This window comes from Dermacentor albipictus, chromosome 7 (genome assembly GCF_038994185.2).
Source record: "Dermacentor albipictus isolate Rhodes 1998 colony chromosome 7, USDA_Dalb.pri_finalv2, whole genome shotgun sequence".
Classification (NCBI taxonomy): Eukaryota; Metazoa; Arthropoda; class Arachnida; order Ixodida; family Ixodidae; genus Dermacentor; species Dermacentor albipictus.
Genome location: NC_091827.1, coordinates 48,880,239 through 48,895,008, shown reverse-complemented (window position 1 = coordinate 48,895,008; position 14,770 = coordinate 48,880,239). Strand labels below are relative to the sequence as shown.

At 45.0% G+C, this 14,770-nt stretch overlaps 1 protein-coding gene across 1 annotated transcript in view; it reads left to right on the top strand.

Annotated features, from left to right (window-relative positions):
- LOC139047985 (uncharacterized) overlaps positions 1 to 14,482 on the top strand; it is an 88,211-nt gene extending 73,729 nt beyond the window's left edge. Inside the window, exons 11-13 of the mRNA XM_070522223.1 lie at positions 5,864 to 6,016; positions 7,479 to 7,610; positions 14,006 to 14,482. Of these exons, the coding sequence (XP_070378324.1) occupies positions 5,864 to 6,016; positions 7,479 to 7,610; positions 14,006 to 14,149 (429 nt within the window). The 3' untranslated portion in view covers positions 14,150 to 14,482. The remainder of the gene's footprint in view (positions 1 to 5,863; positions 6,017 to 7,478; positions 7,611 to 14,005) is intronic.
- The last annotated feature ends 288 nt before the right edge of the window (positions 14,483 to 14,770 follow it).

The following is a 14,770-nucleotide window of genomic DNA, read 5'->3' as shown; positions in this document are numbered from 1 at the left end:
AACGTCGCTGTTTGTGCTTCTTATTTCGACGTCACAGCAAACTGCAGGCGGTCTGTCGTCCCATTCTTTTAAACATTTGTGTGTGTGCTTCTGCGCTGTGCGATTTGTCACCGAGAACGTATAGCAGCGCAGATTCTGCTTGGTGGCCGAGCAGATTCCCAACACATTCGCCAGCACCCCGTCTACGTCACAGAAAAGAATGTGGCCTCCATGTGAAATATGAGCACGATGACATACATATCAGCCAAGCTTTTCGTTTCGTTCTGTGCGTGCTAACGGGTAACATCTAAGCGATACGCACTCTGTAAAAACGATGTTCACTCCTTTATCCGCCGCACCCGCCGTGGTGGCATAGTGGCCTGAGGTGTTGCGCTAATAACCCGAGTGCTTGGGATCTAATGCCGCTCGGGGCGGCTGCATTTCGATGGAGGTGAAATGCAAGAACGTCCGTGTACTGTGCGTTCGGTGCAGGATAAAGGACCCCAGATGGTGAAAATAAATATGGAGTTTCTTACTACGGTGCGGCTCATAATCAAAGCGTGGATCTGGCACGTCAAACCCCAGACTTGAATTTTGTTAACGTTCTCCGCCACCTTGACCATATTTAACATGGAGGCATGCAATGCCGTTTCCTAACACACAGCCAGGGCACTGCCCCCTTATAATGGACGCCGATGGAAATGCAGGATGCGTCCAATCATCGGTTGTTTGTCACTGCTAGTAGAGACGTTTGTCTTCTCAAACTGCATATATATATATATATATATATATATATATATATATATATATATATATATATATATATATATATATATATGCAGGGTGTTTCTTCCTGCTAACTTTAGGCCGAGTGTAAACTCTATGCATTCTATGACGACGCGACTAAATGCATGTTGCTCCCTTTGGTATGTAGCGTGTCGCGCTATTTCTGTGTTTTGCTTAATTAGCTAATTAGTCAAGGATAATTAACCAACTTCTGAAGCAAGGAAGTTAGGAAAAAAATTCCAATTAGCAAGTTGCAGAGCAGTTGGCAACACGTACGAATAAACCGTTTCTGTCTTTCTATGTGTTAAGCATTAGTGTTTTTCAGCTTACTGCGTATGCTCGCGAAATACAAAAAGCACCACATGACATGCCGGCCTGCGAGTCGTGATTGCACTGCTCCTAAGCCTTCCGCGCACAAACGAAAACATACCATTTAACCGGTGTGAACACTCGTCTGCTTATCGCCATCATGAACCGCAGCGAGGGAAGCACGTCGCTGGCGTCAATTATAATACCTCAGCCAACGCCTTCGTCACTGCCCTGTCGCCTTTTAAGCGGCAGCACACCCTGCTCGATGGTATGCTCGTTTGAGAGCGCTGCAAGCACGGCGCGCAAGCGGGTATGTCAGGTGATATTTTTTGTATTTCGCGGGCATCCGCAGTAAGCTGAAAAACAATAACACTTAATAGATAGAAAGTTAGAAATGGCCTAATCGGACGTTTTACAAAGTGCTCTAGAACTTTCTAATTGGAATTTTTCGCCTAACTTTGTTCCTTCAGAATGGCTAATTTTCTTGACTAATTAACTACTTAGGAAAAATACAAGAATAGCGTAACACATACAAGAGTGAGCAACATGCATTTGGTCACATCGTCTTATGGTGCATCGGCATATTTTTAAACTCTGAGTAAAGTTAGCTGAAACACGTGTATATACATCTATGGTTCAAGTAACGTGAAACAACACCCTGTATATATGCAATGGTGACAAGTGATCAGTAAAGCAACATATATATGCAAAAAATGCACACATACGCATGTTCGTGTGTTTTTCACATATACTTCGAAACTCAATATTGCTCGTGACTCAATCTTATTCAACAATAAGTTAACAACATTTAGTAAACGACTTTATTGTTGAAAACTACTCAACAATGGTTCAATACTCAATACTATTCAACAATATGTCAAGAGAATTTAGTCAACGACTTTAGTGTTGAAAATTACTCAACATTGGCTCAATAATAGTCAATACTATTCAACAATATATCAACAGCATTTAGTCAACGACTTTATTGTTGGAAACTACTCAACAATGGCTCAATAATACTCAATACTATTCAATGATATATCAAAAGAATTTAGTCACCGACTTTATTGTTGAAAACTACTCAACAATGGCTCAATAATACTCAACACTATTCAACAATATACCAACAGAATTTAGTCAACGACTTTTTTGTTGTAAACTGCCCAACAACTTTACTGTTGAATTATTGCTCTGTGGTTTCAATATTTGTTGAGGTATTGTTGAAAGGCTATTGAGTCAACAATTCGTCAACAATATGCCAACAACATTTCAACAGTCATTTTCATAAGGGTTATGCTCCAACGATTTGGCTTAGACTGCCACACAAATTGTGCGACTCCAACCACACACCAACGGCCTTGCATAGATCTCACTCTGGCAAAGAATATTGCTCAGGTTCGGTCTGAGCCAATCAGAGTATGCCATAGTGACCACAATGGCATCGTCAATACCAACATGACCAAATGATGGGCACCGATTCAGAGCACCAAGTCCACCTTCTTAGTCCACCTACTAAGACCATGGACTAATACACAGCCATCAAGAAAATATGTGTGTGCCTCGTTCCTAGAGTGAGAACAAAGATATTCTGACATGGTCGATTTGCTAAACAGTATGCTGATGCCGTGGCTTTGCCAGCAATAAGAATAGAAGCAATGGCAGGGGCGCTACTACGTATGCTTTCTAGGGTTGGCTTCCCTCGACGATATTTCAGCCATGGGAGCCTGACATATAATTCAAAATAATGGCACGGACAAACCCTTTACTATCCCTCGACTAGATAACTACAAACCCATATCACATCAAAATAATACACATCAAAAATTAGGGAGAGTATCGCAGCTTTAAAGGGGCCGATTTACTCTTCAAAGCATTGTTTGACTCTCTCAAACTGTCGAGTGGACTGAAGTACATTGTTCGCTCCCTGGGTAAAGGAAAATGAATTGTTCTTTTCACTCCGCCCTTCTGAGAGAGAGTAGAATACCCGTTCTACTATTGGGGCAATAGAGAACATAACGTAGCCTAAGTTCCTGCTTCAACTGTAGGAGGCTGGCCCCGAACATAGTGATGTATCACTGAGGCACGCTGAGCAAAGAGCAAACCTGTTTTCCTTCAAAGAGAACAGGCAGCCACAGTGCAATCGGAAGTGGAGCCAGCGCTCTACTTTTTCACTCCGAGTCGCCTCACCGCGCGCGCGCACAACATCGTGGAACAGCACAGCACCCGAGCAAAGTGATGCGTCTAGCGAGCAGCTAAGAAGCCCATCCAAGGAAGGCCTTGTGTCAGCCATCTCACGTCGCCGCGAAAACAAACAGGACCGTCATTCGTCGTTCGTCAGATATAACATTAAATTCTCGACGGTAAGTGCATTGTAACTTACGTGCACATTCTCCGTATGCAGTATCACATGCTATCGCCAGGAAGTCATCGCAATATTTATCCAACGCGATTGACAACGGACTAGGCAAATACGCTGCGTCTCTCGACCTCAATCGAAACAGTCAGTCGTCGCACTAACTGCATGTAATTTTATCACTTGCTGCTACAAGCAAGAGATTCTGAATATAACAAACGGTGCCAGAACCATCGTATGTTCATTAAGACTTCAGGTGAGGGAACGCATGAAATGGTGTGTTTAGCAGCCCATGATTCCGAGCCTATGCGAAGCGTGCTTAGCGCGCGTTTTATTCAGTTTGGCAGTCTACTGTACACGGAACGCTGCTGAAATAAGCGCTCTATAACGTAAAACTATTCGAAACTTTTCTATTCCAATTCTGCCATCAGCCCTCCACGATTGGTCAAAAGCTTCCTTGGACCACTCCCGCTTTACCTGTCTGTTACATGACTTCACGAAAACCGTGATAGCTCCCCATCTGATATGACGTGTACACCTTGGATATGCATGATTTGATCGAACAAATGACTAATTGTTTTTTTTTCCGATTCGACCTCTTTTCGCCATCAACCGTCTGCTATTGGATAAAAGCTCACCTGCCTATAATGCGACGTCGCAAAACCGCAAAACCTTACGCGGCAAAGTGATGTGTAGGTACTAAAGATGCATTAATATGCCGAACGAAACCGAATTTTCTTCTGTATAGCCGCAAGTTGCCCCGTTAGGAAAGGAATAAAACATGGCTGCCGCCCATCGCTCAGGCTCTGGCCACTCGAACCTGCCGGATAGCACCGGTTTAATCGTGTATAATAAAAGTTTTTGCTTGGCCGTGTAACGTTCTCGAGCACTTTCGACTTGTTGACGACCTCTTTCTGCCAAATCTTTTTTGCTGAGGTTACGTTTCAGCGTCATTCTTAGGCTTCCATTGCATGCCGCCACGATTTTTGACGAGCCACCGCAAGCTAAGTAAGGAAAAGCGTGCCAACCGCAGACGCCGGCACCACCGCCTTGAGTAGGAACACTTGGTGGGGAGTAGTAGAACCACTTTGCCTGGGTGAGTGATATTACCCTTATAGGGAAAGTATTAGCACTCTACGGAAGAGTACTGGCACTCCCTTGTGGTGGAGTTTTAAAACTCTGTCTGGGGAATTATTCTACTCTCTCTCAAGGGTACTCGATCTACTCACGAAAAGGGAGTGAAATGTGGGACCAGAAGATACCTCATCGAAGGGAGTTTCCGGAGCTCTCTTTGTTTTTAGAGTCTGTACAATGGCCTCGTACATCGTTTCAATGGGGTGCAGAAACGAATGTTCTGTGAAATATATGCCAATAGCAGCCAATGCGCCGTCACAGATATACCTTAACCATATCCTGTTCGCATATCCGGATGCTCCACATCAAATTAGGACTCTCTCCCTACGAGTTCTTATATTGCCGCCATGTCCGACATTATCTCACTACGTTTAACGCATTCAGAACAAGATACGCACTTGACCTGATAACAAGGAGCATGTTGTCCAGTTGCGGGATCGCCTAGCGGAGATTCCGCTGAAGAGAGCAGCGAAGACGCTTTGGCTTGGTCGGACGCCAACGTTCGAAATGCCACCTATTTTTGTGACCCGGTCGCGCGACAACGCCCAATGTAACCTGGAAGCGACAGGCTTTCCGCTCTCGTCTCCCAGCAGATGCCGACCTGCCGTGTCTGCTGGGTCGATTCATCGAGTGATGTCACGTCAGTTTCATAGAACGACGAATCCCCAGCGTGCAATACCCGAACGAACGTTGTGTAGCGACGCTTCGCATTGCTCTCCTGTACCTAACGCCTTGCGTTCGAGTAGCTCGCTATTCTTCTGTTACAATATAAGTTTCTTGGGATTTCTCTCCCCGTCTTTTCCTTGCTGACCTCGAAGGCCTCTTGACTTACAATTTGGACTACTCGACGAACGTAATCTTAAGAACCACACATATTTGTCCTTTGAACTAATAGACAGGGAACCTTTACTAAAGAAAAAGAAACAGAAAGCAAATAAACACTGGCAGTTGTGTGCACACATTGTATGGCATAAGCATCTATTGAATAACTAAAATTTAATGATTTCATAAGAGTCTTTGTCAGTGATTTCTCAGATTAACCATGCAAATTTCTATCACAAATCAGCACTGTAAATCGTTCGCTAATCCACTTTGTTAATAATAACGACATAATGTATCCATTTTATGTAATGGAATTATGCCATTCAGACCTCCAAAGTGTTCCTTCCAGAAAGCTCCTGTTCGATCTGCGTTTTGTTAATAGCAGGATGGGTAAAGGAGTGCAAAATTATGAGTTCGCATGAGACCAATACTTCAATGTGTGCATCGCTCGGCGATTGTATCTTCACACTGTGCCTACAGGCGGATGTCGCGGGCCATATGAGTTCCCTGGAATCCTTTACCATGAAAGGACATTATCTGATGCTCTCGTTGGGTCTGTTCGCACGCGGTTATTGGACCAAGGATGGCCAGGTGGGCATCGCTATAAAAAGTGTCCCCTTGGACTACCCATCGGTGAGTGCAACGTCCCGATATTAATACCAGCTATATGTACTTATTCTATTGTATTATACGATCTGTATATACATCGCAGGGAAATACGGATCAGTTTGCAACCATTTTCGTGAATGTGGAGGAAAGAAAGTCGAGAAGGGAAACGGAAAGTTTGCAGTCACTACAGCAGTTGACGATATAGTTGGTCTTCAACCTCTGCCCATTTCCATCATTACGATGGAGGCTTACTCGTGAAAAAGTGAGAGCATTTCACTTAGGCGCTCCGGAGCCCTTATCTGCATAGCATAAAGATAGGATTGAAAGAAAGAGAGAACGTAAATGCAACAGGGGTCGAACTGGATCAGCAACTGAAATTCCTGCATGCATCTTTCCTTTTCAGTACACATGGGCACAAAAGAAACAACTTTACAGTAACGTAGAGAATATTTAGTAAGAAGTACGTAAGAGTGACAAGCAATATGAATGGCATAATAAATGTTCTCGTACATTACACGTGGTGTATTTTTAGCCCAAGTATTCTGAGAACATCAAGCAGTAACATCACGCAGCAATATCACGCAGTAACAGCCGCCAGTGTTGACCGCGACAAAACTGATGCATCAAAATTCGCTTTTTAAGCTTAGTGTGTGTGTGCCGAGGCAGTGTGTGGCAGGGAAGTAAGTTCCTTTATTCGGGTTGCCCTTTCAGCACGCGACCACTTCGGCTGCATACTGTGCCGCCCCTTAGTAGTGCTACTCGTCCTATGAAGCGGCAAAAGTGGATGCTGGAGAAAGCTGCTGTGTTTAAACACGACCTCCGAGATCTGGCGTTGCTTACAAGCACGCCGCCTGATCTCGTTTACTGCAAGCAGCAGAGAGCGGTCACGGGACCCCGAAAACGTCATGGCCCCCATGCGGCGTCAATTTTTCTCATATGCGCGCCGGCGGTAGGCTCCTACTGTTTATCGTGGGGGTAAACAGGATAGCGGGCCGAATTTCACCGTGAAGCGCAATCAACGCCACTGGAGGCCGTATTATGCAGAGCAACACGTCCGTTGGTGGCAACGAACTGCTTCAGAGCAAATGACATGATCTATGCCGTCGCATTACTTGATGCGCACAGTTCGTGTTGAAAGGGCCATCACTACATGACTGTTCAAGTGGGTTAGAGGCAGCCATTAGTGCACTTAAAGCCTGCTATTTTTTATCATGTATAACCATGTTGGAGCCCTCCGCTCTGCCTTGCGATGATCAGCACACGTGGGGGATGACTTTGTCAATGCGCCCTGCAAGCGGACGGTGCCAGCCTTGCGATGTGGTTGAGCAACGAACGGTGCTTCAGTGTCAGTAAGCACCAGAAGACAATAGGTCCCGGCGCCAACTGTTAATCGGGAACTCACGTCCCCTATAGTGACGAAATCTTCCATTACTCGAAGGTCGCCTGTATTTCAGTCGATATAATTTTGTCTTGCTTGCATTTTCAGGTATGCAAGTGCGAAGCTGGAGAGTGTGAACTACGCACGGGTGGCGTCTTCAACAAAGTCGATGCAACAGTTCAAGCTTGGGACAAAAATACCCTGGTCTTTTTCGACGACACCAAGCAGATAAAGAAAAAGGTGAACGCCCATGTACCATCGTTGTCTTCTAATAACGCTCGGTACTGTACCAATGACCCAATATCCGTCAAGCTAAAAGGGTCCTCAATAAGTTTTTATCGATGTCAAGAAAAGCATTTCCAGTTGGAACAGACTTTTTCAGAAATTTTATTCAGAATGGGCGCGACTTTCTGGTAATGGAACTTGCAACGGCATGCTCAACACCAGAACCGGCACAGTGCTCAAGTAACCGCGGCGTGTCAAGAACGTAACGACAAGAGTGTCGCCATAAGCTTTTAACGACGTGTTCCGTAGAGCGGCTTGAGTCCTGTCTAGCTATGGAGAGTGCTCGTCAGGGTGTCTGAACGAAAAGTTTTTCGTTCAGGTTTCACTTTCATTGCCCTGAAATTAAATGTGCCGTTCCGGTTCTACTCCTGAACGAAAAAAAACGTATCCCTAATGCTTCATAACGATTTTGGTTCGCATGCAAAAATGTTCGAAGCAAGGATGCTCAGTGTTGCACATAGGGCGATTTAAGAAGTCTTCCCCACCGCCCTTCATCTTTAGCCAAATTGGAGCTCTAAATGCAAAGTCAGCATATCCATTCTCAGCAGTTGACCTTTCTTGGACCAGCTCGTCCTTATCGGCCGGCAGCTCTGCAGCACGGCGCTGCTGCCAGTTGTCGAAGATGGCGGTTGTGCTTCACACGTCCGCGGCGTACAAGCAACAAAGTGTGATTAATTTTCCGTGGAGCAAGGAACTAACGCCCATCGAAATCCGCAGGCAAATGCAGCCCATATATGGGGAAAGGTGTCTCACTGTCGGAAGCGTGAGGTGGCGGTGTTGTCAGTTCGCGAAAACCCGTGAAGTCTTGCATGACGATGAGCCTTCGAGGAGGCCGCGTGCATCGCTGACTGACGACAGGGGCACCTCAAGTTTACGGCTGCCATAGGACACATGTCTGAAGGGGTGCGGGGACTACATGGAAAAATAGTGTAAAGTACGTAAACTAATAGGTATATTTGGAGTTACCTTTATGTACTTTGTATTGGCTAGTAAAAACAGTGGCAGATGTCTCATGACTCGCCCTCGTAGTTTTGTCAATGTGTGAATTAAGAATTCTAAGATCATGCTCAGTGCCTTGAGTGACGTCACTGAGCATCTCCTCAGAAGCTGCGCGTCATCGAGTGTACTTGCCGAAATGCAAGGCCGCTGTTTCTATAATAGGTACTTTTACGAGCTGAAAGAAACAATAAAACTTACGTAACAAAGCATTGCAGCCACAGAAAATGACACCATAAGCTCTTCAGCGCGCAAGCCCCGAGCTTCAGTGCGATGCAAATCTCGTAATGCACCGAGCGACTGAGCTGAATAGAGCTCTCGACCTGCACTTGCTCGCACATTCCCTACCTGAGATACGCGCTATTGCTAACTTTGATTAACTTTGCTTTTTTTTCCGATTGCCGACTTGCTCCGTGAACCAGAAACGGATAAAAAATACTTCTGTCTCGCTCCGGAACGAAATGATACATGACGTTTCTCTTGCGTTTCTGTTCCGGTCAAAAGTATCGTTTTGTTTCTTTTTTTTGTTCCGTTCCGAGACACTGGTGTTCATTACAGTAATCTAATAAAGGGGCTCTGAACCATTCTTTATCGAATTTGAGAATTACGTTTTACGGTAAAAGATACTATTTCAGATATATTTTTGCAGCAAAAAAGTACTTCATTGCATTCGGCAAAAGCTTAGTTGTAGGCAATCAAAGATCGTCTTTGAACCCCTTGCGGTGTTCCCGCTCTTTCTCAAATGATTTCAACTGCGAAGGCTAGGGCAAAGCGTGGTGGTCCCCACAACGCCACGCGAACGGATTGTCACCATGGCGCGCAGTTCCAGTTTGATTTTCGATGTTCGCACAGACGCCACTACTTCCCATGTTGCCGACTGCAACGCGCCAAGCTCAGGGCCTACAACCTAAGCTTGCGGTTGGGTTCAGGTTGTCTCGTCCCTTTGCTGGGCAACTGTGTACCAAATAGCTACCCGCGGCTGTTCTCGCACCGAGTGACATGAGTAGCGCATTTCCTTTCCCACTTATCTGTAATATGATCAATAAGTTAAATCAATAACATAAACCAATAACATAAGTTATTAACATAATTTCCAATGGTCGAACAAATTTCATCTTCGTGTTCGCTTGTATGAGTATGCCGCCATCGCGTAATGTCGCGAGAAATAGTTTGGAGACAACGGTATCCGCAAGAAATTAAACCTCTTCTAAGCCAGCTCAGCGGCCTGGATTTTTCTAATAGTTTGTATAAGTCAAACACGTGCACGTAGGCCTGCGCTCTAGAGTTCAGCCCGAATGCCCAGGAGGCAGAAAATTAAAGAAAATACACACACAAGAATTGCCGCACGTTTTGACCCTAAACATTTGCACGCGACTGTACATCGGCTTAGGAATGAATGCCGCACTACGGAGTCGCGTCGAAAGGACTCCCAACGTAAGGAGCCTCGGCCATGATGGCAACACCTACATGGTAGACGACCCTTTCGTCAATGCTGGCGCTCGGACCTCGAGTCGCGTCGCCCGCAGATATCAGTTAGAACACGCCGTTGTCCTCAACGAGCCGCACCGACTCAACCAGGGCACTCGTCGCGACCCCACGCGGCGGCCGTGGTACTTATGCTAGGCTGCAGACGCCACTACATGCAACTGTTATAGCTAACTCTGTGCACGACAACGCTCAACAGCGGGCTCCTGTGCCTCAGTCTGGTCGAATCATGTGGTGCGGACCAGCTTTGTCCTGTGCCAGCTGAACCAAAGGTTAATAGTGGCGTCCAATTTTCGCAACTTCCGCAATACCTCGACAAGAAGCGAAGTCTGCCAAGACGTCTAGCCAGGAGCGGCCAGGAGTGAGAGCGCGCTGGCAAGCCTACGTCTGGTCTGACATCATGTTTCGCGTGGTTCTAGACTAGTTTAGCTTTCAAAGCAAACAGAAATTAAGGTGACGTGACGGCTACGTCACCGATAGGCACTGCGGCCGAAGTTTCATTCCCACGCAGCCGGGCGCGACCGATGTTTAGTAGATGAGAGTAAGCGATAGTACGGTAGCCGAACTTTCGGAAGTACGCAGTTCCCGCCGAAATTCGAAACTTATTTCTTTTCTCTTAAGCCTCTTTTTCAAACTCCGTCAACAAATATACGCATTAAAATTACAAAGAAGTGCACCGGTCCAAGCGCCCTTCGTGATTGATGTCATCCTATGGCCAATAGCAGCCGCCAAAGGGAATATTTGCGTTGCCTGTGATTCTATTGAACATTGTATTGCCTGTGAGCCTAGAGTAACAAGAGGTAGCCTGAAAAAAAGGGAGGAGAAGGCTTATGTCGAAAAGACAGTGATCCGGGAAAAGGTAGCTTCGCACTCCACTTGCTAGCTCCGTGGGCCGCACACGACAACCAAATTTGGTTGAGATGCTCGGTGCCGCGAACGCTATGGGCGGCCTTTATTTTTTCGCCGAGGCCGAAAGGAGGTTTAGGACCCCTCTGTGGCGCGTCATGGCAAGAACACCTATTTGAATGCGTTGTCACGGAAAAACAGTGCTTTTCGGCATCCAATGAGCCGAGTTTTACGGTGTTCGCTGAATATAAAGGATTATTTTAAATATAACAGCAGCAGGAACCAGATCTTTAATCTCGCCCTGCAGTTTCCATTTAATCATGTATAAAAATAACAAAACTTGAGAAAAGCTGGACGCCATTTTTGAAACCGTCGCACCCAGCAATATAAAGAAATCTTAATTTCATAAGGTTCAGTCATTGAGACTTTTAAAGCAGAGAAAACAGATATATTATACTTTGCTTTCAAGTATTCCAGTTATATCATACCAGGATATACTGAAAATTTTTGCGTAAGCGTCTTGTATCAATTTCTATTAATATGTGAACAAACTAATATACCATAAGATGTTCGCTTAAGAATATCTAACAAATTCAGTTATATAACTGAGGTAGCAGGTTTTGTTGTACTGTGCATTTGTAAATATTTAATGAACTTACCAAGTTTCACCAGTTCTTTGATAAATGGTGCAGAACTAAATCAAGATTTTCATTCATAGAGCCGGTAGGATACATGATATTTAATTTAGCAGCTCTTGTTTGGTGTGGTATTTCTGCGTTTTTCATGTACTTAGCAAATTGTAGTTCGTCGTGACTTAACCTTAAATCCCCAGCTATTAAAGCTTCAGTTATTAGGCTTAAGGCCTAAGGATAATAAACTTAACGCATCAGTCAGTAAAAAACTTTTCGTCAATATTTCGCATTTTCTATTCCTTTCATCGTTTCGGTAAAATGGAAAACTAGTACCTTATCGACTGCAATGTCCCTCAGCAAACAGAGACGTGGCAGAAGCTCTTGCGGTGATTCCTGAATAAAAGGAGCTGCTATACTACAAAGCCTTATTACGCATTACCGCTCCACACTCATCTTTTTATATAGGAACCTTTTCTCAACAATATATTAACAATACTAACTTGATATTGAGGAAAGGCGCATATTGCTGTGTGTCAGACATCACAGGACCTTTTCTAACATTTCTAGGCTCGATTTTCTAGCCTTCTGTCAACACGTCACGACATTGTAAGATTAAATTTCACGCATGTCGTAGTTAACTCGTCATATCCTGCCCACTCAGAGAAAAAAACATACAATCTGCTGAACTTTCACACAACCCTAGCTCTCACGCCTTAAATCATGCGCGGCCGCTTGCGGGTATCGAACCGGTGACCCTCGTGCTCAGAAGCAAAAATATTCAAGCAGCCGAATCATCCTGGTGCCTTGTCGTGAAATTCGCAACGCTGCTTCCACGCCTTAGAGTTGTGAATCGTGCACTGCACAACCCACAAGTGTGGCACTTCAGGACGCTATGTGAAAGTTTATGGTTAATTTTAAAGCATAAGTGTTGCATGTTTAGATTAGCAATAATAAAGCAGCTGAATAAACGTTAGGAAGACTAAAGCCGTTCAGAAGCACTGCTTCCTTTCGCCTATTTTCACGCTGCTGTTCTGCTCCTAGAGCCCTGTACCCTAAATCTACTTCAATCTGCTTAAATTGTTCAGGTTCAATTTACGTGCCCGCCGATGCGAGCATCGTGCGGTGAACCTCAGTAATCACACCCTCAGTAAGGATGTGTTGGCAACACATCCTCAGTAAGGATCTATTGGCAGAGCAATGTCGCATATGTGGCCGAAGGGGCTCGATAACTATGTACTGTTATAAAAAAAATATTCCGCGCAAATAAATTTACTTTCCACATCCGATTCAAGCAGTCAGTGCCAGATGGATGGGCGGGCAACCTTGTTCCATTTCTTTTGGAACTGGGCAGTCTCCTGCTATTACGAAAGCAATTCAGTTTCATACGGCATGATGATTCATCGTTAAATACGTGAACGTCATCTTGAACGGTGAGGGTTCGCAGTTTTGTAACGGCCAAAAAAAACGCATAATCCGAAATAATTAGTTCTGTTTCCTTCATCCAAATTATGTGTGGTTACTGGGTCCAAATCATATCAAGTGGGGAGCATTCCTGGTTTTCGAGATGCCGTTTGACAGACAAGTGATGTGGCCGCAGGCCCTAAAACTGCGTCACCCATCGTAGAAAGCACATTTGTGAAACGGAGCGGAAATAATTTAGAGTACCTTTAAGCCTTAACGCCCTTTATGTACAACCAACTAACACGAGCATGCATGTCTGTTAACTGCCACATGACAAACGTCGATTTCGTTCGTCTATTTCGAGCCCCAGTAGCGCGCTCGTCAAGCGCGTTGCATTTCACAGGACGAATTTGAGCGTTCGGAATGCGTTCTGCTGGTTCTATCCGAGCAGCCAATATCCGTCTCAGAACATTCAGAGGCACTAGCTCTCTCCTTAGGCAGGAGACTGCTACCCAGATCGAGTTCAGGACCATAATGTGAAAAGTCGCGCGAAAAGCCACGGACAGACTACTACCATATTTGTTCTTCTCCCTTCTGCGCTGCTTTATTCATGATGGATGCAAACCTACTAGCCCAGCTCTGAGACCTTACACAATTTCGGGTCACGTGGTTACTACAACTTCAGTTCCTCTCACGGTACCTACCACGGCGACTGCCCCATTAGATCATCTGGTATATTTTGTGAAATCTGGAAAGTGCCAAAGCTTTCCTGCTTCTGGTCTCATATATTGCAATGATAAGCTGCGTAAACTTGAACCTTTTTCACGCCTTCTCTGGCACTAGCCTAAACCACGCTCTGAACGTTGCGATCAGAGTAGGAGTGCCTTAAGAACCGGCCGTGTGCTCAGCTAGTATTGATTATTCAGCGAGAATTCGTCAAATAGGCATATTTCTCTTCCAATCATTTCAACCACGTGCCGTTCCATGCAGGCTAAGTCAAGACTTGACATACTGCCCAAGAACTACTCCGGGATTGCAGCGTTCAACGTTGAGATGGATGACTTCGACGGCACGTGCGACGTCCTAAAGTTCGCACGACTAAGTGCTATCAAAGACCAAATCAAGGCTGCCTAAACAACGTAGTGAGGCCGTCCTGGAGGCCATTCACGGCACTTTTTTTTTCAACTGCAATGCAAGCGAAGAGCACGAGCAAAAAAAAAAATGTGTAAAGTGAAGGGTTCCTGTCGTTGAGGCTAAGGGTTGAGTAATTTAGCCTGGAGCCAGTAGTGGCTGTAGTGTGGTGTGAAACAAAAAAAAACTCTGGTGAAGGTAAGCTCAAGGACAAGTGCTTGTGTGAGGGACCGCGACCGAAAAACACACTTGCGTGCTTCGTTTTGTTTGTGTGTTTGCCTCTTTTTCTCTGTCTTCATGCAACAAGAGTGCTCTTTTTCCCTATTGCCCCATTCACATTGACTTTATCTGCAATGGGCAAAGCCGTTGTCGAATGCATGTTGCTTCAAATAGGCATATTTGAATGTTAAACTGTGCCACGGTGGTGGCCGTTCAAGCATTATTAGTCTTGTTTCCGTCGGGTTCCAGCCATATGCTGACCATTTTTTCAAATGCTTTTCACTTGCGTAAGCAAAACGGTGTGTCACAAAATTTAAAAAAAAATGGATCGGTGAACGGCATTCTGTATATTTGAGCACCTTGATGTTTAATGTGACATATTAAATATGGGAGCCCATGTTCTAC